The 23641-nt window shown below is 37.4% G+C and overlaps 1 protein-coding gene across 2 annotated transcripts; it reads left to right on the top strand.

Annotated features, from left to right (window-relative positions):
* Window positions 1-3075: 3075 nt before the first annotated feature.
* LOC121376445 (protocadherin-11 X-linked-like) lies at window positions 3076-22906 on the top strand. 2 transcript variants are annotated; one of them, XM_041504320.1, is made up of 5 exons: window positions 3076-3256; window positions 11659-14474; window positions 18643-18777; window positions 21470-21568; window positions 22684-22906. In XM_041504320.1, exons 2-5 carry the CDS (start codon window positions 11736-11738, stop codon window positions 22693-22695), a joined length of 2985 nt encoding a protein of 994 aa, XP_041360254.1. In that variant the 5' UTR covers window positions 3076-3256; window positions 11659-11735; the 3' UTR covers window positions 22696-22906. The 2 variants fall into 2 exon arrangements, with proteins under 2 accessions (XP_041360254.1, XP_041360255.1); XM_041504321.1 differs by lacking the exon at window positions 18643-18777.
* Window positions 22907-23641: the final 735 nt, after the last annotated feature.

The following is a 23641-nucleotide window of genomic DNA, read 5'->3' as shown; positions in this document are numbered from 1 at the left end:
GTGATTTATAATGTTAAGTCCGGCTCTATTTTAGCGATGATGATAATAGTCTTGTAGAACTATTTTGTTACCTCATTAGTGCAAAACTACATTATACTTTTCATATATGAGTGCATGTATTGTGTTGAAGCCACTGTATTATCAATGTGACCTCAAGATTTTGTTTCTCATATGTTTGAATGAATGTGTGTAGAGATACCTTTTGGTGCGAGATGTAGCCAAGTGGTAAAGCACTCGTTTGATGCGCGATCGGTCTAGGATCGATCACCTTCGGTCGGCCCTATTTCTCGTTCCAGCCTGTGCACCACGACTGGTATATCAAAGATTGTGGGATGGTGCATGTAAAAAATCCCTTGTTACCAATATAAAAAAAAATGTAGCGGGTTTCCTCTCTAAGACTATATGTCTGAATAGTCCAATGGTTGACATCAAGTAGCCATTGCTTAATAAATCAACGTGCTCCAGTAGTGTCGTTAAACAAAACAAACGTTCAACTTCTTGGTTTATTTGTGTTTAAAACGTATTTATTTATAAAAATGAATACAAATGTTAAATAGGCCATTGGTCAATGTCTTTTCCCAGGTCCAGAGCCTGAATCCGCCAGGCACTGTGACCATGACAGACTAAAGTTTGTTTTGTTTAACGACACCACTAGAGCACATTGATTTATTAATCATCGATTATTGAATGTTAAACATATGGTCATTTTGATACAGTCATAGAGAGGAAACCCCGCAACAATGTTTCCATTCGTAGCAAGGTTATCTTTTATATGCACCATCCCACAGACAGGATAGCACATACCACTGCCTTTGATATACCAGTCGTGGTGCACTGGTTGTGACGAGAAATAGCCCAATGGGCCCACCGACATGGATCGATCCCAGACCGACCGCGCATCAAGCGAACGCTTTACTACTGGGCTGCGTCCCGCTCCATGACAGACTATGCATATCAAAGCGATTGGTGATTTGTAATAGGACCTTTTATATTAGAGTCGTATTTTTATACCGGCTGGGACACTGTTTTTTGTAAATAATTTTAAAACGTCTGAAGATCGTAGAGCTGCTTATATACTGCATTGGGCCTAGGAATAATGCATCCATTCTTTCATTTTAACTCATTTTCGTGCTTATGTTCAATTAAGGTTCAAGCATGCTGTCCTGGGCACACACCTCAGCTATGTGGGCTGTATGTCCAGGACAGTTGGTTAGTCGTTAATTGTTAGTAGCAGTAGCAGCGGCGATGGTTTATACACACACACACACACACACACACACACACACACACACACACACACACACACACATATATATATATATATATATATGTGTGTGTGTGTGTGTGTGTGTGTGTGTGTGTGTGTGTGTGTTTGTGTGTGTACATATACATATACATATACATATATATAACGGTCACGATATACATATATATATATATATATATATATATATATATATATATATATATATATATATATATATATATATATGGATAGTTTGGAGTAATAAATTTGTGAATGGATTTATGGATGTAAACCAGAGAAAATGTGCGTGAAACAGCTCGAAGAAATGCAACCAAGCAGTTGTTGCAGCGATTGCATGCTCTGTGCACGAAACATGGAATATTCGGGAGAAATCATGCCCAGTGTTCACCATAAAAGGCCAGACATTCAGTCGCAAATCATTGCCACTCTGTGCAGCCTTCAGAAGTCAAGAAGTCAGAAAAACATCATTTGTGAACTGTTTGATGCAATTTCGTCATGCCACGCCTCAGTGAAAACTGACAGATGGCGAGTCATAAGGATGCTTGAATCTGGGACCTCGCAGCGTGACGTCGCACGTCAATTCAACGTCCACAAAAACACCATATGGCACTTATGGCAACGATATCAACAAAACAACCAGGTCAGGGACTGTCCCCGTAGCGGCCGACCACCCGTGACAACCCCTCGCCAAGACACATGGATCCGAACCACGCATCTGCGAAATGGCATTCCCAAGAACTTTCTCTAGCGTTTAGTGGCCTCAATGAGACGACGGTGACAGGCCTGTATCAATACTCAAGGTGGACACACTCGCTACTGACTGTGAACTTCGCTCTGGACCCCATCTAGTGATGTGGCTCATTTGAATATGGCAGGTGCGCCCTTTTCATGCACTATTGCTCGTTTCCATACCTTCGGACATTTCTCTGTCCATGTTATAACGTTTCAAACACGGCAGTAAAAACGTATCATCAATTATCTTTGTCTTTTGTGTGTCATAATAACGTTTGCCTTTTAGTATACACACACACACACACACATATATATATATATATATATATATATATATATATATATATATATATATATAAACCATATATGTGTGTGGACTGTAGCAGTGTTTCAAACTGTGATATGCATGCACGTATCACCAGGCCGCCTGGGCCCCGTTCTACGAAGCGATCTTAGTGCTACGATCACCTTAAGTACATAAGGTAGCTGTGCACTTAAGGTGATCTTAGGACTAAGATCGCTTCGTGTAACGGGGCCCTGGTTGTAGCAATTGTTTCAAAGTCGCATCTAGACTAAAATACCCGAAATTGATCGTCGATATACATCACTCCTTATACAAAGAGAGTTCAGCGAGGTCGCAATGACAAGACAGGTATATATTTTAAACGGTGTGTTTGACAAGACGGGGTATATTCAACTCTGGCTGCCTTTTTCAAAACTGCGATGCTATCAGCGTCAAAACAATACCACCGGGTTACTTGTATTTCCGTGTTATCTGTATTTCCGCACGCAGTGATTTGAGAGGACTACACCCGATCCGCATGTCTATTCGACTATTTGGCTGTGATAGAATAAACACACAATACATAGGATTTGCGTGCTGCTATCGGAACCCGCGCAAGTTTAACAGTCAATAATGCGAATGTCCATGGTAATATGTTTCCCCTTGCGTTATGGCACAACCCACTGTTCTGGCCCGCCGTGGCGATTGGTTAATTATGAATAATTCATATAATAAGTTCTACAGTATGTCGCCAAAATGTTTGTTATTACATGGCCAGTCGTGCGTGTACGAATCCAAAAGAAAACGTTCCTCTTAACTCACATTTAATAAAAAGACTGTCTTGCTGAGGGAAAATCGAGTCATTGTTCACTGGTTATGTGGTCTGAGGCTAAATGAATAGAAGCATGAGCTTTGTCATCCGTGAAATTTCATAGGTTTGTTTGAGCAAAAGGGATACAATGGCTGCGCCACACGTGAGTGTTATTTCCTATTATTAATGCTGTTTATTATTGTGTGCTCTCCGTAAAGAAACCGATGACAGTTTAATACTATGTCATGACAGCTACACGTGTTCCGGAACCTACACAACAAGATGCTCGCCCATTACGGGATTAACCAAACCAAAGAGGGATTTACTTTATGAGGATGTTGCTGAAAAGCTCGTTATGGGTGTTTGTATGGCGTTTTGTGAGTTTTTTTGTATGCTCAATAATTTAATTCTTGATACTTGTGACCTATTGTTGTTGTTACCGTTTATGTTTGTATAGTTGTTTCTGTACTATCTGTGTTGCATTCTTATTGTTGTCCCTGGCGTTGCTGTTGCTTCTGCTGCTGTCGCTGCTAATCATATAGTTGCTACTGACTTAGAGTATTTTACATGCCCCTATACCACTAGGGTTTCAGGCATAGTTGCTACTGTTACTGCTTGTATCACTACCTAGGGTCTACTGAGGGGCGGGCTCTGACTCAGTTGGTTGAGTGCTCGCTTGAGGTGCTTGCGTAACAGGATCGAACTACCTCGGTGGATCCATTCAACTGATTGGGTTGTGTCCCGTTCCAACCAGTGCACCACAACTGGTCAAAGACCGTAGTATGAGCTCTTCTGTTTGTGGGAAGGTGTATATAAAAGATCCCTTGTTGTATTAAGAAAAATATAGCGGGTTTCCTCTGATGACTACGTGTCAGAATTAATTAAATGTTTGACATCCAATAGCCGATGACTAATAAATCAATGTGCTCTAGTGGTGTTTTTAAAGAAAACATACTTTAAAATTATTTTTTTACTACCTACTACTGCTGTTTCTGCTGCTGCTACTTCTTCTGCTGCTGTTGCTGCTGCTGCTGCTGCTGCTGCTGCTGAAGAAGAAGATGATGATGATGATGATGATGATGATGATGATGATTGTTATTATTATTATTATTATTATTATTATTATATATTTGTATTTGCATCTTAGTTTTTATTTTATGTTGTGTGGTTTTTAAAAATATATTTGAAGTCATTGTTACATTGATGCTGATGCAGCTATTGTGTTTGTCTTTTTGTTTTTCGCTTTACTTTTTTTATCGCGTGGAATGTAATTCCTAGGTCGACTACTACAACTTGGGTTATTTTCTATCAAATTAATAATTCACAGTTGGTAAATCAAGGCAGGGACATGCACTGTCCTATTTTGGAAATTGTTTTGGAAATAGATCTATCATTTATGTACAATGCAAATAGCTAGTGGTTTAAACTATATCGAAGTGTCATCAGTATTTTTAGTGAGAACGTTTGAGTATCAGGACGTTGTTACAATTACAGTATTCTGTCAGTATTGAAACCAAGAGTATTGTGTCCATGTTGAAATTACAGTATTCTGTCAGTATTAAAACTAAGAGTATTGTGTCCATTTTGAAATTACAATATTCTGTCAGTGTTGAAACCAAGAGTATTGTGTCCATGTTAAAATTACAGTATTCTGTCAGTGTTGAAACCAAGAGTATTGTGTCCATGTTGAAATTACGGTATTCTGTCAGTGTTGAAACCAAGAGTATTGTGTCCATGTTGAAATTACGGTATTCTGTCAGTGTTGAAACCAAGAGTATTGTGTCCATGTTGAAATTACAGTATTCTGTCAGTGTTGAAACCAGGAGTATTGTGTCCATGTTGAAATTACAGTATTCTGTCAAGTGTTGGAAGCAAGAGTATTGTGTCCATGTTGAAATTACAGTATTCTGTCAGTGTTGAAACCAAGAGTATTGTGTCCATGTTGAAATTATAGTATTCTGTCAGTGTTGAAACCAGGAGTATTGTGTCCATGTTGTAATTACAGTATTCTGTCAAGTGTTGAAAGCAAGAGTATTGTGTCCATATTGAAATTACGGTATTCTGTCAGTGTTGAAAGCAAGAGTATTGTGTCCATGTTGAAATTACAGTATTCTGTCAGTATTGAAACCAAGAGTATTGTGTCCATGTTGAAATTACAGTATTCTGTCAGTATTAAAACCAAGAGTATTGTGTCCATATTGACATTACAGTATTCTGTCAGCGTTGAAATCAAGAGCATTGTGTCCATATTGAAATTACAATATTCTGTCAAGTGTTGAAATGAGTTAATTTAATAATTAATGTGTTGAGGTGACATCGTTAAATAATTACTTCTTTGTCATTTTCGTTTTCATTTAAAATTAATATTCGTGCGTTAAACCGGGGACATCCCTCTTGGCTCTAACATATCAGTTATGCTACTGAGTTCGGACACTAGATTGAAAATTATAATTAGCTAGTCCATAAGCGGAACAAAACTGAAATCCGCTTTTATAATATTGTGTTGAATTTGTTTGATGTATTTAATGTTTTAATATTTGCAATATAAAATAATCAATTACTTGCAATGTATGTTGTTTTTAGGAAGACTAAATCGCATTATAATTATTTGTTCTTAGTGGCTTTAACTTGAGTGTTTAAACAGGGGGTGGAACGTAGCCCAGTGGTTAATCGTCCGCTCGATGCGCGGTCGGTCTGGGGTCGATCACCGTCCGTGGGTCCATTGGGCTATTTCTCGTTCCAGCCAGTGCACCACGACTGGTATATCAAAGGCCGTGGTATGTACTACCCTGTCTGTGGGATGGTGCATATAAAAGATCCCTTGCTGCTAATCGAAAAGAGTAGCTCATGAAGTGGCGACAGCGGGTTTCCTCTCTCAATATCTGTGTGGTCCGTAACCATATGCCTGACGCCATATAACCGTAAATAAAATGTGTTGAGTGCGTCGTTAAATAAAATATTTCCTTCCCCTTCCTTTGAGTGTTTAAACACGATACCACTGAACATAGTACCACCGCTGTTCTTACTGTACTGCGTCTGTCTTGATCAAAGCTATCTGATCGAAATATTTCAGGCTTCGATGCGCCCTTATTGTAAAACCATTAGTACTTGTGTGTGTGTGTGTGTGTATATATATATGTATGTGTGTGTGTGTATGTGTGTGTGTGTGTCTGTGTGTGTGTGTGTGTATGTGTGTGTGTGTATGTGTGTCTGTGTCTGTGTCTTTGTGTGTGCGTGCATGTATGTATATATGTCTGTGTGCGAGTATCTCTCTCTCTCTCTCTCTCTCTCTCTCTCTCTCTCTCTCTCTCTCTCTCTCTCTCTCTCTCTCTCTCTCTCTCTCTCTCTCTCTCTCTCTCTCTCTCTCTCTCTCTCTCTCTCTCTCTCTGTGTGTGTGTGTGTGTGTGTGCGTGCGGGTGTATGTATGCGCGTGTGTGTATGCATGTATGCATGTATGCATGTATGCGTGTGTGTGTTTGTGTGGGTATGCATGTATCTGTGTGTGTGTGTGTGTGTGTCTCTCTCTCTCTCTCTCTCTCTCTCTCTCTCTCTCTCTCTCTCTCTCTCTCTGTGTGTGTGTGTGTGTGTGCGCGCGCGTGCGTGCGTGTGTGTGTGTGTGTGTGTGTGTGTGTGCATCTGTGTGAGGTTTATTTGTGCTGTGTAGTGAGGGTGGTTGTGGACTTTCCTATGTGCTGGTATAACATTTGATGTTTAATGTTAGGTGTTAAACTTGGGGCTAGTGTGTTTCATTTCGCAATGCTTAGTTATCAAATACAAACTTTGATCTCCTTTTGCCACGAGACATATCCTCATTTTCAAATGTGACAGTTAAAGTAACAGACCCTAGTTTTTAAACACTACGACGTATTTTTTTCACTATTAAAGGCATTATTTGATAATTTAATAAGAAGTACTTACTTTTTATTATTTAGAATATTAATTTTCGTACACCTAAAAGTGGTTCTGGTCATTCTGGTTTTTGCAATACCCCAAAATGCATTTTTCATAATTCTAAAAACGTACGTTCGTCTCAGACGTAATGGTTATCGAGATTAGCTCTCGTTATTTTTTGACGGCATTTCCCTGTTTAAACATCACAGACTTTAGGTTCTCTCTGTTATAACCTTATCCAAATGTGTGTTGCACGTTTGTAGATTAACTAAACTTAGTGTTAATTTTCACGGGTCTGCGCCTTTAATAACACAAGGTTTTATCTATCCCAGAATACAGCTAAACGTACTTTCCATTTACAATCTTATAGATCGATTTAAATGCAGATGTATAAGTATATACCACAGACTTTGATATACTAGTCGCGTGTCACTGGTTGGAACGGAAAACAACACCGATCTCCCGAGGGCGATCCAGCCTAAGATCGATCGCCCCTCACGTGAATGTATTTCCACTGTGTTAGATATAAATATACAGCTAGGGATATACAAAATATATATCACGATAAAGAATTTGTACATCTTAATGTGTACAATATGTGATTAATGAGACCATGTGGTTAGGATGTTCCATACATTACCATAGTCATCCACTGAACACAATAAATGCATTTTGCTTTACTTGACATTGTTTAAGATCCCTTGTGAAGTAGTATATGATGAGTAGTATATTAAATTGTGTGATTCATCCGTAAAATAGTTCAGAGGCGAGAAAGCAATATATATATATATATATATATTTATTTATATAAACACACACACACACACACAAAACACATACATACATACATACATACATACATACATGCTTCGATAGCTCAGAGCGTATCGTGGTTAGTCTTGCAATTTGCGAGCGATTCGGTGCCACAGGTTTGAATCCCAGCAACGGCATGGGACAATTTGTGAGGCCAGAAAGGATTTAATTATCCCCTGCGCCAGTGCGTTAATATATATGTATGTAACAGTCAACCTCGACATACATACAATATATAGATATTCATACATCAATACATACATACATACATACATACATACATACACACCGCTTTCTCGACTCTGAACTCTTTTACGAACGAATCACAAAATTTTCTATACAATGTTTAAAATCATTTTAGTCTTTAAGGGTGTTTGGTTTGTGTCATAAAGGCAGTTGCAGAGCTTAGACTTTGGACGTGAAAACGTATAGAGGTTTTGCATTTAAATAAAATAAACACAAAATTGACTTAAATAATACTAATTTTAGTGGCTTTCAAATTGTCCCATATCTGAGTCGATCTTAAGACACATACATGCTTGGCTTCCAACAGCCCCTGAGGCATAAAACAAATGTATGCTAGTTTAGTTTAGATCGGGGTTTTGTACTGACGAAAGGTGCGTCACCCGGCTTAAGTGTGGTATGTTTCTAACCAAGTCTCGGTACCTGGTTTAGCTTGTTACGGACTTGCATCGCGGAGGAACAATCAGCAGTTATTTCGTGATTCTTGTCGATCAAATTAAACAGACATTTCACTTCTTTGGGACAAAGCGTTTCATTTGAATCGCATTTACCAACTGGCCGTGTTACACGTAACCAGAACGTTGACGTGTGTTCGCATGTATATACAAATGAAAAAGACATATAATGCTAGAACTAATGTTTAGCGTGTCTTTATAGGACTTAATCTTGTTGTTGAGTCAATGAACCTTTCGCTATATCCATATGGAGCTGTCAATAAATTCAGTGTAAACACGTATACCATTTCTTTCCGAATTTTGCATAACACAACAAATGTTTACATAATCGGAGTGTAAATAATTGTGGGTATTTTACTGGTAATTTAGCCACGAATAATACACATTGTAATTAATATCAGTATTAAAAATAACAAAAACAAAACAAAACAAAACATTCTACGTTTCTTTCTTCTGTCTATTGACTATCGCATGGCCGATATACCAGCATGGTTCATGATCTGTAGACAACTGTTGTTTCCAATGTTATATATCACAGAGATAAGTATGGAACATTTAGATTAACTGATAGTTTTAAAGGGACAGACGCTAGGTTTTTTTTTTTTAACTCTAAGAGCCGTTTATGATCACAAAAACAAAACATTACTTAGATTTTATTGTTTAGCTTATTTATTTCCATACAATGGAAGTGTTTCTGGTCATCCTGGTGTTTTGAATACCACAAAATGCATTTTTCATATTTTTAAAAACGCACGTGCGTTTGAGAAGTAATGTTTATGGAGTCGCGTTTTAGTCTATTTTTAAGTGTATTTCAACGTCACAGACTCTTGTTTCACTCTGTTGTATCAATTTATTTTACAGGTTTGTAAATTAACCAAACTTAGTGTCCAGTTTTACGGGTTGAAACTAGGGTCTAGGTGAAAAATGTGCCTTTGTGTTTAAAAACTAGGGTCTGTCCCTTTAAGCATTGTTTATTATGTTTATAGTAATTAAACTTCATGGGATTAATATATTATGCCAATTTTACTAATCGAGTCATATTCAAATTAACAAATATAAAAAGTGAAATAACGTTCAGAATCTCTCTTGAATGTTATACTACAGGTAGGTACAGGGTGTATGAATTTGCCTTACATATAACTGCATTTGATAATGCAATACCGGCCTCGGTGGCGCAGTGGTTAAGACATCGGACTACAGGCTGGTAAGTACAGAGTTCGCAGCCCGGTACCGGCTCCATCCCAGAGCGAGTTCTTAAGAGTGCAATGGGTATGTAAGGCCACTACACCTTCTTCTCTCTCACTAACCAATAACCAACTAGCAAGTAAGAGCTCTCTCACTAACCACTAAGCAACTAACAACTAACCCTCTGTCCTGGAGTGTGCCCAAGACAGCGTTCTTGAACCTTAATTGGATATAAGCACAAAAATAAACTTAAATGAATTAATGAAATTGAATGTTATTCCTCTAATTGGTCACGTCTGCCGCAATTTAAGAACAATAACTAAAGCTTTCGGGTTTCAAACTAAATGTAGATCTATAGTTCACTGGTGTGATGGGGAACTTTTGTGTATTGTTTTTGTTTTGTTTTGCTTTGTTTCTGTTTGTTGTTTGTTGTTTTTATTTCTATTTTATGTTTGTAGGTTTTGGGGGCATATTTTAGTCTGCTTGTTTCATTTTATCTTATATGTTTAGTAAGTTTTAGTGAAACTACTTTTATCTACTTTTTACAATTTCGTTGCTCATAACCTAAGTAAGTCAGATGTTAAACTGTTTTATTTAATCATCACCAAAGTCAGATGTTAAACTGTTTTATTTGACCATAACTAAAGTCCGATGTTAAACTGTTTTATTTGATCATCACCGAATTCCGATGTTAAACTGTTTTATTTGATTATCAGCAAAAGCAGATGTAAACTGTTTTATTTGATCATAACTGAAGTCCGATGTTAAACTGTTTTATTTGATCATCACCAAAAGCAGATGTTAAACTGTTTAATTTGATCATCACCGATTTTTTATGTTAAACTGTTTTATTTGATCATCACCGAATTCTTATGTTAAACTATTTTATTTGATCATCACCAAAAGTAGATGTTAAACTGTTTTATTTGATCATAACTAAAGTCCGATGTTAAACTGTTTTGTTTGATCCTCATCAGAATGTTAATTCAGCCGCATGTTGTAATTAACAGAACCCTTCTAATGTTTTCGATAAAGCCGTTTGACATAACTGTGGTCCTACAGACGTTCGTTGTTTCCTAATTGAGATAGGTAATTTTCGATGTCGTCTGTTTACCCGCTCTGGGCGGCGTGTTGTGATTGGTTTATACCTTCCCCTGGTGGTAGACAGCAGTTAGTGATGACGAGATAAAATAGTTCCGGTTTGATAACGATTCGGGCATACAATATTTAAGTGATTTTATTCAAAAAGAGCATTGTTGTTCGACGAGCGTTAAATAGCAATAAAACACCGTTCACTTGGTGCAAGGCAAGAACTCACGAGTCTTTCGCATTTTACTGCGTTCAAGGTCTTAGTAAGGTTTCTATAATGTGTAATACATTTTTTAATACTTTTTTTTTTACATGTTTGTCTGTCCTAGTTGTATATATGTATTTTATCATTTACGTATTATGGATTGGTGTTGCCTATTGTTTTGTTTTTAAGTTATACGCAACAACGAATTACAACTGAAAATTAAGATGTACAGAATTACAATTTCAAATTTTATAATAAATTTGTCATATTTATTCTGTAATAAGTTGGTTTTAATGTTTTATTGTATGTATATTCTTTTATATGTTGCTCTGTACCCAGGTATTAATATAATGTAGGAGAGTCTTCAGAAATTATTACAAATGCCTATTAAATATTTGGTCCTAATATTTTTTTTAATCTCGCCAGTTAATCATCCCTAAATTAACAGTGTGTGTGTGTGTGTGTGTGTGTGTGTGTGTGTGTGTGTGTGTGTGTGTTTGTGTGTGTGTGTGTGTGTAACAACCACACTCCCACTACATCTCTCCTCGCCCCTCCCCACTTCCACATTTCAGATTATTTTCTGGAAAAGCCATACCTGTAATTGCATTTCTCAACGAATATTACATCCCTAGATTTGCCATGATCGTTTTCATTGTCAACTGATTTGTTTTTTTATTTTTTCAGATAAGAGGAACATTGAAAGGTCTTAGTCTAAGAAGGTAGAAAAGACTGGTGGGTTGAGACAGGATGATGATGCCTCTATGGCTGCAATATCTGCATTGCTCCTGGTTCTGTCTACAACGTGCAGCGTCCGGGCACTCACGCGAGTATTCAGAGTACCAGAAGGACCATCTCCTGCTCGTATTGGCGACATAGCCAACACTGATAACCTGACTAGCGTCGCGGGCTGTGCCCAGTTGAGTAGTCTGAGGTACTCGTTGATTTCTCAAGAGGACGGGCATCACTTGCTTTTCAAAGTCAACGAAACAACGGGCGATTTTGCAACGGTAGTCGCTTTGGATAGAGAGAACATTACAGCATGTGCGTTTCTTTCAGAATGTCCGCTGCACGTAAGCGTAGCTGTGCAGTCGGCTATAGGTACCTGTTTTCAAAAAGTCTCAGTAGTGGTTATTTTGATCGATGTTAATGACAATGCGCCACAGTTTGCACAGCCGATCGTCCGTCGAGAACTGTACGAGAATGCCCCGGTTGGGTCAGAGATGTCCCTGCCTCTAGCTCACGATAGAGATGCCAATACAGTATTCCAAATCCATAGCTATTCCCTCTCACCATCATCATCTCCGTTTTCTCTGGTTTATACTCGTCTCCAGGATGGTTCGGTCAGTCTGATGCTGAGGCTTTCGGCAATTCTGGATAGGGAAACAACATCAGAATATAGCCTTCACGTCACGGCGTTTGATGGTGGTAGGCCACCTCGAAGTGGCGATGTCTTGGTGATCGTAGCAGTACAAGATATAAACGACAATGCGCCACACTTCACGGAAGACGAATATCAAGTCTCTGTACCAGAGAACAGCAAAATAGGTTCCACGGTATTCTTTCTTTCAGCTACAGATTTAGATTTTGATCAAAATGGTGTAATAGCATATGACTTTGCGAATCCTAAACAAGAGGCTGTTACAAAACATTTTCTTGTTGATCCAAAAGCGGGGTCTATTACTATCAAAGGTTCGCTGGAGAACGAAGGAGGAAATGTGTTTAATTTTTCTGTCCTGGTAACCGATGGGGGCAATCCAGTGCTGAGTTCTGAAGCAAGAGTCGTGATATCGGTTCTGGACACTGGCAACAACCGACCACAAATCATCATCCAGTTACTGTTCAGTGAAAGCGGTTCGGCCACAGTGTCTGAGTCGGCCGTCGTGGGTCGAGTGGTTGCCCTGGTTACAGCGAGAGACTCTGATCCTGGTGACAATGGCAAGGTGCACTGCTCCAGTAAGGACGTGAACTTCAGGCTGGTGCTTCACGAATCAGAGTACAAGGTGGTGGTTGCCATGCCACTGGACAGAGAACAAATCGCTTTGCACAAAGTCACAATAATCTGCCAGGATGGAGGTACTCCGCCCCTTAAGTCATCAAAACTATTATTAGTAAAAGTACTGGACAGCAATGACAATAGTCCACAGTTTCTACAACCCCAATACATTATGTATGCACAGGAAAATAATAATAATGTTCCTGTCTTCATTGGACAAGTGTCTGCGAATGACAATGATGCTGGACAAAACGCAGAGATCTCTTACACCATACCAGAAAGTATGAATAATACGGTTATTATTGAAGAGACGTCGGGCAAAGTCTTTGTGAACAAAACTCTTGACAGAGAGCACATTGCCCAGTACACTATTCACGTAGTAGCCTCTGATCACGGTTCTCCTCCGAGAACAGGTCAATCGTTAATTATTCTAAAAGTGAACGATCAAAACGATAACAGTCCCGGGTTCTTAAATGTTTCTTATGCATTCTATATTAAAGAAAACGTATCTCCAGATTCGTTTGTTGGACTTTTTGTTGCAAAAGATGAGGATGAAGGTATAAATGGAGAGGTATCCTACTATTTGAAAATTGTTTCTGAAACAGACAGTTTTCCTTTTCGCCTCTTACCCAATGGATCATTGGTATCAGCGGGATCATTAGACTATGAGCAAAAAGACATGTATCATTTCGAGGTATTTGCATCTGATCATGGCATTCCTACACACTCTGCTTCAGCGTCTGTTACTGTATTTGTACTTGACGAAAATGATCATCGTCCGAGAATAACGTTCCCAACAATAGACAACAATTCTGTGTCTGTCTCGCATACTGCAGGAGCAGGGACTCGAATCGCAGTCATCCAGGGGCATGATGCAGACACTGGTGTTAATGGTCAGCTTTTGTACTCTATCAGTGTTAACAACACAAGCGACTTGTTCCTGGTGGACGCAGACGCTGGGGTTATTTCATTAAAAAGGACGCTGCTGTCGTCAGAGATTACGACCTATGAGTTGCTGATCACCGTCTCTGATCGAGGCACCCCAGCGTTATCTGCACAAGCTGTTCTCGTCGTGGTTGTTAGTTTTGATGACCAGTTGTCAGATGGTTATGTAAAAATCGTCGTAGCCATCGTGTGTGTGACGTTGTTGCTAGCTGTTGGCGTCACGGTCGTGGTCTGCTTTCTGAGACACACAGACAAACAGAATATCAGGCACGGTGCAATTACAAGAAACAACTTTTTCTCTCAGTGCATGAATTCTCTGAAATCTAGCAGACGGCATCTCAAAGATGCCAAACAAAGGCCGGGGATTATTGTGTTAGGTGAAAGCAATAGGTTCTCAAAGAAAACCGTCACATTTAAAACAAATTCGCCGAAAGGTGAAAAGAAAAATGGGTCTGTGAAATGTGAAAACTGTAAATATCAGATTCTAAAGAAGGCAGCAGGACGTGTGTGTTCAAGATGTGGCACAGAAGAGTTCAATTCTAGACAGATGGGTGAGAGTATGGTAAGTAGGATGCTCGTCCAGTAATTTTCTCTTTTCACAGAGTGCTAGCCGTCGACTTTTGTATGTTGTATGTTCAAACTTGAGCCAAAATTAATTTCTGTTGAAATTAAATTTATATTTCTGTGTGGATTAGATTTCGAAGCACCGCACAGATTTATAAAAGAAAATCAGTTTTAACTGAACAGAGAAATAGTTTGTTGTTTAATTAACATTCATTTTACAAGTAATGGTACTATCAAGCCAATTATTTTTCTAAAAATGCATACTGCTTACTAGGAAGTTAATATATGCTTTTCGTCAAACCTGTTGCTATAATTGTGTTAACCTTCTGCTTTTGGAGGATTGAGGAGGATAGAAGAAGGGTTAGCGTGTCACCTGTAAATATAGACAAAACAAGAACTGAACGTTTACCTAAGTAAAGAAATACTGTATTTTGGATATGCATTATAATGTAGATTGGTACTTCTGAATTAAATTTCATTATTATTCTCAGATTTGGATAGTATAATATAAATTGAATTAAAACTGTAAGATACCTGGCCGTTGCTAATGTGTATATGTCTACGGTCATGGTTATATATATATATATATATTTTGTAATCATTTGAACGATCGAATGTTCACTGTTCTTTGAACTCTTGTGAATACATTCTGAGTCACGGTTTTGTCCTTTTGTGAATCTTGCTTGTTTAAGTTACATTTTAAATATGACTACTTATCATTGTCATTTTGAGTATACTCCCACAAGTATTTTAATTACAATGTGATATATGATCCAGTTGTTGAGATGATCAGGTTTGTTTGTCAGAGCTGTTTAATACGCGGGGCTTTGTGACTGACGACGCCACGATAGTCTCATCTGATTTAGCTGTCGTGATTGTGTTCTCTCTCGTTGCTCCACACTAAGGTGTGGTCACACCTGAAGAACTTGAGGGACGATTCGTTTCATGATGGAAAGATATGCATGGCCAGGGATGACAATTTGATACATTGTGATCAGCCCACAAAATCGGTTATCAGACTGCTAAGTTTTAAAAGGATTTACACTATATGTTAATATTAAATCCATACGGTGGTGCGTGTTTCAGGTGGTGTTGTGTTATAGATGTGAGAATGGGTTAAAATATATTTTAATGTAAGGCTTCAGACTATTAAAATTAAAGGAATGTTCGTTTAATGATATATCAGCCTTTATTATATAACATTTAGTGAACTAGCTTAAAATATCAGTGAAATAAAAGTGTTATCGGTCACCCAGTGACGATAACACATTTTAGTGTGAAATTTTCACTATTTCACTCTAAAATGTGTTATTGTCACTGTAGAAAGTGTTATATTCACTGTAAGAAAGCTGGAAACTAGTTTGCTGCTGGCATTTTAAAAATAAAGGTAAATTGCCAAAAATTATATAATAAATAGACAATTTAATTTTTTGGGGGTCAAATATGATTTATATCTCATCTCGTGAAGTTTGCAATCATATCACACTCGTCGAGCAAGCGCGACTCGTGAGGTGTGATTGCAAACTTCACTCGATGAGATATAAATCATATTTGACAAAAGAACCAAACATGAAATATCCTCTATATACAAACTGATTAAAATTAACTCTACTGGTCTACCAGTAGATCTAACAGCATTGCGTGGACTCCCATGTCCAGGTGACATTTCATCTATAAATAACAATTTAAATATCGACCAATTACACTTCGCCTTTTATAGCGTTATTCGGGAGCATACAAATTCTAAAAATATCCTGCGAGACTATTTATGCAATAGGCGAACTTGTTGGTCTATTTCAACATTAAAAAAACAGGGGGGAAAATGCAGTAATAAATTCTTTATTTTATACTAGTATAAACAGATTTTATGGCTATACCATCACGGTTTTTGTTTTCATCTTGAAACGAATTTTATATAAAATTCACCCGAATCATTTCGTATACCTTCAAATTATTTTTAAATCACTAGCATGATTTTGCAAGCAAGGTTTTGATTAGTCGAATGAAAGGTCAACTGGACATGAGCTCCAACGGGCTGCTGTTAGATCCACAGGTAATAGTAATTAACCAGTGGAGCTAATTTTAATTAGATTGTTCTTTATATTACACTATGGCTATTTGGTGTTTTAACAAATTGATATCAGTATTTCCTGATATGATACAGATAGTGACAGAGAGAACATATATAGCTTTCCTAAGACAGGGCAGCACATACCAGAACCCTGAAATACTAGCTATGACGGGGGGTGGTCGAACACAGAGCTATGTTCCTAGATATAACTAAACTGTAAAGAGATAATATTGTAATAGAAGACTGGTATAGTCTTACGATCTAAACTGTTTGTGTGCATGTTTAATTGTTTTTGTGGAGTATTCGTTTGCATCAAGTTCTTTTATCGAATAAGTTATCTAACTGTTTTCTTTCAAATTCTGTCTAAGTTGGTGTTATATTTTCTGTTTTATCTTGTGACTTGATACTGTTGGGTTTTTTGGGGTAGTAGTGTTTTTTTCTTATGTGACATTCTTTGCTCATGTTAATATTAATATGCTTTAATGGTTGTTTTGTCGTTTGTGTTATTGATCTGGTTGTTGTGTTGTTGGCTAGTGTTGCTGCTGTTGTTTACCATCATGATAATACCGGTTAATAGTGGTTTTGCTGCTTATGTGATATTTTTGCTCATGTTAATATTGATAAATATGTGTTTATGGTTTTGTTGGTTTGTATTGTTGATCTGGTTGTGTGTTGTTGCTATTGTTTTTGCTATTGTTGTTGCTATTGTTGTTGTTCAGCATCGAGTTAGCACGGGTGGTTGGTGTGTTTGCATTGTCGATCTGGTTGTTGTGTTGTTGCGATTGTTGTTATTGTTGCTGTTTATCATCGCGTTAACACTGGTGGTTAGTGTGTTTGTGTTGTCCATCTGGTTGTTGCTATTGTTGTTATTGTTGCTGTTTATCATCGCGTTAACACTGGTGGTTAGTGTGTTTGTGTTGTCCATCTGGTTGTTGGGTTGTTGCTGTTGTTGTTATTGTTGCTGTTTATCATCGCGTTAACACTGGTGGTTAGTGTGTTTGTGTTGTCCATCTGGTTGTTGGGTTGTTGCTGTTGTTGTTATTGTTGCTGTTTATCATCGCGTTAACACTGGTGGTTAGTGTGTTTGTGTTGTCCATCTGGTTGTTGGGTTGTTGCTGTTGTTGTTATTGTTGCTGTTTATCATCGAGTTAACACGGGTGGTTAGTGTGTTTGTGTTGGGGGGATCTGGTTGTTGGGTTGTTGCTGTTGTTGTTATTGTTGCTGTTTATCATCTCGTTAACACTGGTGGTTAGTGTGTTTGTGTTGTCCATCTGGTTGTTGGGTTGTTGCTGTTGTTGTTATTGTTGCTGTTTATCATCGCGTTAACACTGGTGGTTAGTGTGTTTGTGTTGTCCATCTGGTTGTTGGGTTGTGGTGGTTATTGTTGTTGTTGTTGTTAGTTACCAACATGTTAACAACGGTTAACATGTTTGTGTTGTTGTTGATATGTTTTCCTTGTTGTTGCTATTGTTGTTGTTTTGTTATTGTTGTTGCTGCTGCTGTTGTTGTTTAACATCGTCTTAACACGGGTTAGCGTGTTTATGTTGTTGTTGATCTGGGGCCCTATTCACAAAGGTCTCTTAGGCTCTGCTAGACAACAAAGCATCCTCTTTGCAAGCAGGACTGTAGCTAGTGGGGGGGGGGGGCAAGGGGGGCAGTTGGCCCCCTCCCCCAGAAACAAACCCGGAAAGCATTATAGAAACTTAAAGCAAATTCTCTTCTTAACTGTTTAAGGAGTTTTAGACTATTAACTACTCAGTTGCCGCCCCCTCCCCCAAACAAAACATTCTAGCTACGGCCCCGGCAAGTCTTTTAGTATTGCACTGCGAGATCGCAAAGTTGCGAGAGTTTAGTGAATTAGGCCCCTGGTTGTAATGTTGCTGCTATCGTTGTTGTTGTTTGTTTTTTGGTGTGTTTTTTTGTTGTTGTTGCTGCACGGGTTAGCGTGTTTATGTTGTTGTTGATCTGGTTGTAGTGTTGTTGCTATAGTTTTTGTTGTTGTTTGTTTGTTTGTTTGTTTGTTTTTGGTTTGTTTTTTGTGTTGTTGCTGTTGTTTATTATCGTGTTAACACGGGTTGGCGTGTTTGTGTTGTAGATGAAACAGCTGGACGTCGACTCACTGCGATTGACACCAGTGTATGTACGTGACGGTGACGACACCAGCACGAGAGAGATTTTATCTCTCCACCAAGCCCTGGCCAGATCTGTGACGCAGACTGATGACTCTCGGGCACGTTGTTTAGACGTAACATAGTGTAACATCTCGTGCTAAAGCGACCTTTTATTACTGTGTAGTATGTTCATAACATGTTACACCAGCTTTCCAGTTCTAGTCACATAACGTAAAACGCAGGTTATGTGTTAAATTGCCCTTCAAAATATAGTAATCTCAAACTATTTCTTTGTTTAATTGGAGGGTTTTTTTGTTGTTGTTTTGGGGGGTTGGGGGGGGGGGGGGGAGAGCGGGACGTAGCCCAGTTGTAAAACGGTTGCTTTATGCGCGGTCGGTTTGAGATCGATCCCCGTCGGTGAACCTATTGGGCTAATTATCGTCCCAGCCAGTGCACCACGACTATTATATCAAAGGTCGTGGTATGTGTTATCCTGTCTGTGGGATGGTGCATATAAAAGATCCTATGCTACTAATGTAAAAACAACATTAGCGGGTTTCCTGTCTAAGATTGTGTGTCAAAATTGCATCCAAGAGCCGATGGTTAATATATCAATGTACTCTAGTGGTGTCGTTAACCAAAACAAACTTTAAATTGGTTTATTGTGGCCGTTTAATACAGGTAGTTTAACGATTTGGGATCCGATTTAGGTGGCCACTGGCCGCATTAGACAGGTGACCGCTTATTACAGGTGCATTTACATTAATAATCTTTTAAAATCATTTACATTAAACAGCGATTTGGGATCCGATTTAGGTGGCCGCTGGCCGCAGTAGACAAGTGTAGTCAAACTTATGGAATCTACAGATACAGTACAGCCGATATATTATAATTGATAAATTTGTTTATTAAGTCAACAAATTGTTCTTGAAAGTATGAATATGATTTTATTCGCCATTTACAGCTTATAATTGTTTGATTTTATCAATTAAACAATATTATAAATTAGTTGTTTAGTCAGCACTAGTAACATTACAAACACCAATAATATAAACAAAATAAATAAATCATATCTTTGGTTAGAGTTCTTTGACAAATTGTCGGATATGTATATATTCTCCATTTCAAGCTTTGTTGAGTTGTTTTGGGTGGGGTTTTTTCAATATAAAATTTGTTTGTTACAATAAATAAACACGTATATAATATTTTGATAAAAACAAATGCAGATAAATGTGATTGTTTTTTGTTATTGTTGGGGGGGGTTGTGGGGTTGGGGGAGTGTGTTTATTTGGAGGGGGGGGGTTGTTGGGGGGTTTTTTTTGGTGAAGGTGTGGTCATGTGATTTGCAAAAATGTAATGCACGTTCTGTCGAAGATGTACGTTAAACATAACACGGAATTTAAATTGCTCCATCATCCAGGTGTACTTTGTGTCCGGTGGATTAAGCTTATCACCATCAATGCATTGTGAAAAAACATAATAGTCCTATATTTATACACTTAATGTAGCCACAAGCTGACAAAGACGCCATGTTTGTTTCTGGCAATGTTTTCTCAATAGACAGTTTTCGCGGTCACCTGTTGCGTTATTCGTAGTACTGTACATATCTACAAACATTTATCGCACGTGGCTCTGTAACAACACATTAATACTGTCATTATATCGATTGTTATAAAATACAAACAACATTACACACAGCTTAAGCTTTAAAAACCCTCCAGATAACCAATGGTCGTCCGTGCATGATGAATTTCAAAGCGCACCTGCATTTGTGGGTGTAGGTAATTTTTGGCATACTTCCATCCGAGAACTGTTCAAACACGCCTGTTATGCACACAACTTCTGTACAATATAGCATGTCTTTCTTTTTTCATATATATATATATATTGACATGTGTTTGTCATTGCGGAAGTGACACATTATTATGTTAACTCATCTTGAACTAAAGCGGAAAGACAACAACTCATCGAAAGAAAGAAAACAAATTTGCATTTAACGACGCACTAAACACAGTTTATTTATGGTTATATGGCTTCAGACATATGGTTAAGGACCACACATATACTGGGAGAGGAAACCTGCTGTCTCCACTTCATGGGATACTCTCTTTTTTTTCGATTAGCAGCAAGGGGTCTTTAATATGCACCATCCCACAGACAGGATAGCGCATACCGCGGCCTTTGATATGCCTTTCGTGGTGCAACTCATCAATGATTAATAAAACTATCATCTTTCCTATTTACTCGTGTGTCCTTCGATAAATTCCTTCTTGTTTTTCTTTGGGGGTTTTATTTTTATTTGTTTTAGTGGGGTGGGGATTAAAAAAGGGTTGTTTATTTGGTTAACATTGGATTTATTGCACGAAGTTGATAAATAAACTTACTAGTATACATATTTAGAACATTAACATTTATTATAAATTATTCAACACTTATATAGATTCTAAATCCTGCAGTGGAGTAATCCAACAGAACTAATCTATGTAAAACGAATACTGATTAACTAGCTTTAAAACCAACTCGCCCCCTACCAATTTTCCTCAACTCACCCCAAACAATTTAGTCAACTCGCCCCAAAAACGTTACCAATTCATCCCCAGTTTGTTAAAATTGAATATGTCCTGGCTTTTCAGCGCCTTTCTGGCATCATGGATGCCCTGTGACCATAAGGTAACCTAGAGTAACAAGAAACAACCTCCTCCTATGTGCCCATATTACCAACTGCCTCCTCTGGTAACCACGAGGTAAGCAACCAACGCCCAATGTTTTTTGTATATTTTCCTATTAAATATTTTAGTTATTATATTACAGAACAGATCAGCCGATGTTTGGTTTACTTCTCGCCACGAGGTATCGTCACCCGGTGATTCCTTGCAGTTGGAAAACGACGATTGCTTAAGACACAGTGAAGTAGGTTTCACAAATGATAGTTAACTAACATTACCAACGTTCAGATGTTTTGTTTTGTTTTTCTGGGTGTTTTTTGTGGGGGTTTTTGTGTGTTTTTTCTGGGGGGTTTCTATGGGCTTTTTGGGGGGTTAGGGGGTGGTTTGGGGGGTATATGTTCAATATATTATGTTTGTTTTAAAGATACATGTAGTTGCTAAATAACTGATTTTGTTGTTGCTTTTATTTATTTATTCTTATTCATTTTTCATATTTATTTATTTATTTATTTTAAATGATTTTTTTTTATTATTGTTTTGTTTTGTTTTGTTTTGTATATTTATGAATATAGGCATTCATGTAGTTGGAAATTCATTTTTCAAACTATATCTCATTTTTTTTAAATAGAAGCTATTTCATCTTTCCTAATTTTTTGCAATATCTTTCGCTTTTTGTTAATATCCTTCACTTATCTGATCGAAAACACGTGACGTTATGATATATTTAGGCAATTTTCCTAAATGTAAAAATGTACTTCACCATGGACTTTTTCAAAGAAATTTCAATCAAAATTAACCTTTATTTAATGACAGTTTAATGACAGTTAAAGCATACCTGACGAAGCGATCGTCTAAAAAAAAAAAAAAAAAAAAAAAAAAACATTAATCGATGTTTAAAGGTTAACGATAGGACATTGTGTCACCATTACTTTGGCTTCGTACACAATCGATTTTAGGTATTTTAGCGTCATTGCACTTCGTATCCATTTTTAGGTACAAAATTAGTTTAAATTACTATTGTTTTCAAATACGATCAGATTCATTTGTAATCATTAAATTAAAAAAAATTGAAAACGATCTGAATAAATAGATTGTAATCATTTGCAATGTAGATAAAATAAAAAATATGATTTCTATGTAACTAAAATACAATGAATTTCACTTTTATGTTTTCTATAGATCTACATTTGTATATATTTCATATATTATATATATATATATATATATATATATATATATATATATATATATATATATATATATATATATATATATATAATAAACTATTGTATATACTTCATATGGTACATACAATCGTATCTTTAATTAAATATTAAATAACACTGTTATTTATTTTAGATCACCGTGTGAGGTGTACCAGAGCTTGCTATGAAAGGTTATCACCAGCTCAAGAGACGGTGAAACCAGGCAATACTGGCTGTCGCGATGATCAACTTGTGTATGACACTAGTACAGTGAAACCGCATCTAGAGAACACTTTTTCTTACACACCCGTTGGTGAGAACACCATGTGTTATTTTTGATAACACATAGTTGTTTACACACAAATTTCAAGACATACGACTGGCTGCTCCTAGGTGATAACCAGGTCACCAATGCCATACATCCAATACTAAAAACAGCACGGTGGAAATCGATTACACTGTGACGTATAATTAACCTGGCAATCATGTGTCTGTGACGCGTAAGGCAGCTACAGTGCAAAGGGTTGTAAATATCTTTTAGTCGATAAAGATGTTAAAATTTACTTAAAAACCTGGGGGGTTTTGAGGATATGTAAGAAATAGAATAATGCATTCGTGTCCGTTAGATACCATTTATCTCACAACTCGTTGTTTAAAAATTTTACATTTTAAAACAACTCGTGAGATAAATGATATCTAACGGCCACTCATGTATTATTCTCTGTATACCATCAGGTTTACAAGTGATACTGATGACCCTTATACTTGCAATTGCATGTATTTTATCTCTACATTGAGATCAGTTGCTCACAGAGGTCATGCTGGGTGGTATGTTACACCAGCCTCACTTCACTTTAACAAATAATATATATTTTGTATTCGGAATTGTTAATTTTCGTTCTCTTAGAATGGATATTGTTTTGTATTACAGAACAAATTGTGTGACATGTTTTAACAAGTTGGATGTAAGTTTTATGAATGTGTTTTGTGCATTGTGCAGAGATAAATATGATGTACTAGTAATTCGAGATCACATCTTGAAGGTTTCAGGTTATCTGAGAAATAATCACACTGGCGTAGGAAGCGGGGGAGGGGCAAGGGGGGCATTTGCT

This window comes from Gigantopelta aegis, chromosome 6, assembly GCF_016097555.1.
Source record: "Gigantopelta aegis isolate Gae_Host chromosome 6, Gae_host_genome, whole genome shotgun sequence".
In the NCBI taxonomy this organism is placed as follows: Eukaryota; Metazoa; Mollusca; class Gastropoda; order Neomphalida; family Peltospiridae; genus Gigantopelta; species Gigantopelta aegis.
Note: the sequence above shows the minus strand (reverse complement) of the source record. Positions and strands in the feature narration are given on the sequence as shown.

Bases quoted from the DNA above. Each gene is read 5' to 3' on its own strand.
- LOC121376445 (XM_041504320.1), top strand. From the start codon at position 11,736: ATGGCTGCAATATCTGCATTGCTCCTGGTTCTGTCTACAACGTGCAGC. The intron at 14,475-18,642 runs GTAAGTAGGATG...TTTGTGTTGTAG, and splicing joins GACAGATGGGTGAGAGTATG to ATGAAACAGCTGGACGTCGA. The intron at 18,778-21,469 runs GCACGTTGTTTA...ATTATATTACAG, and splicing joins CGCAGACTGATGACTCTCGG to AACAGATCAGCCGATGTTTG.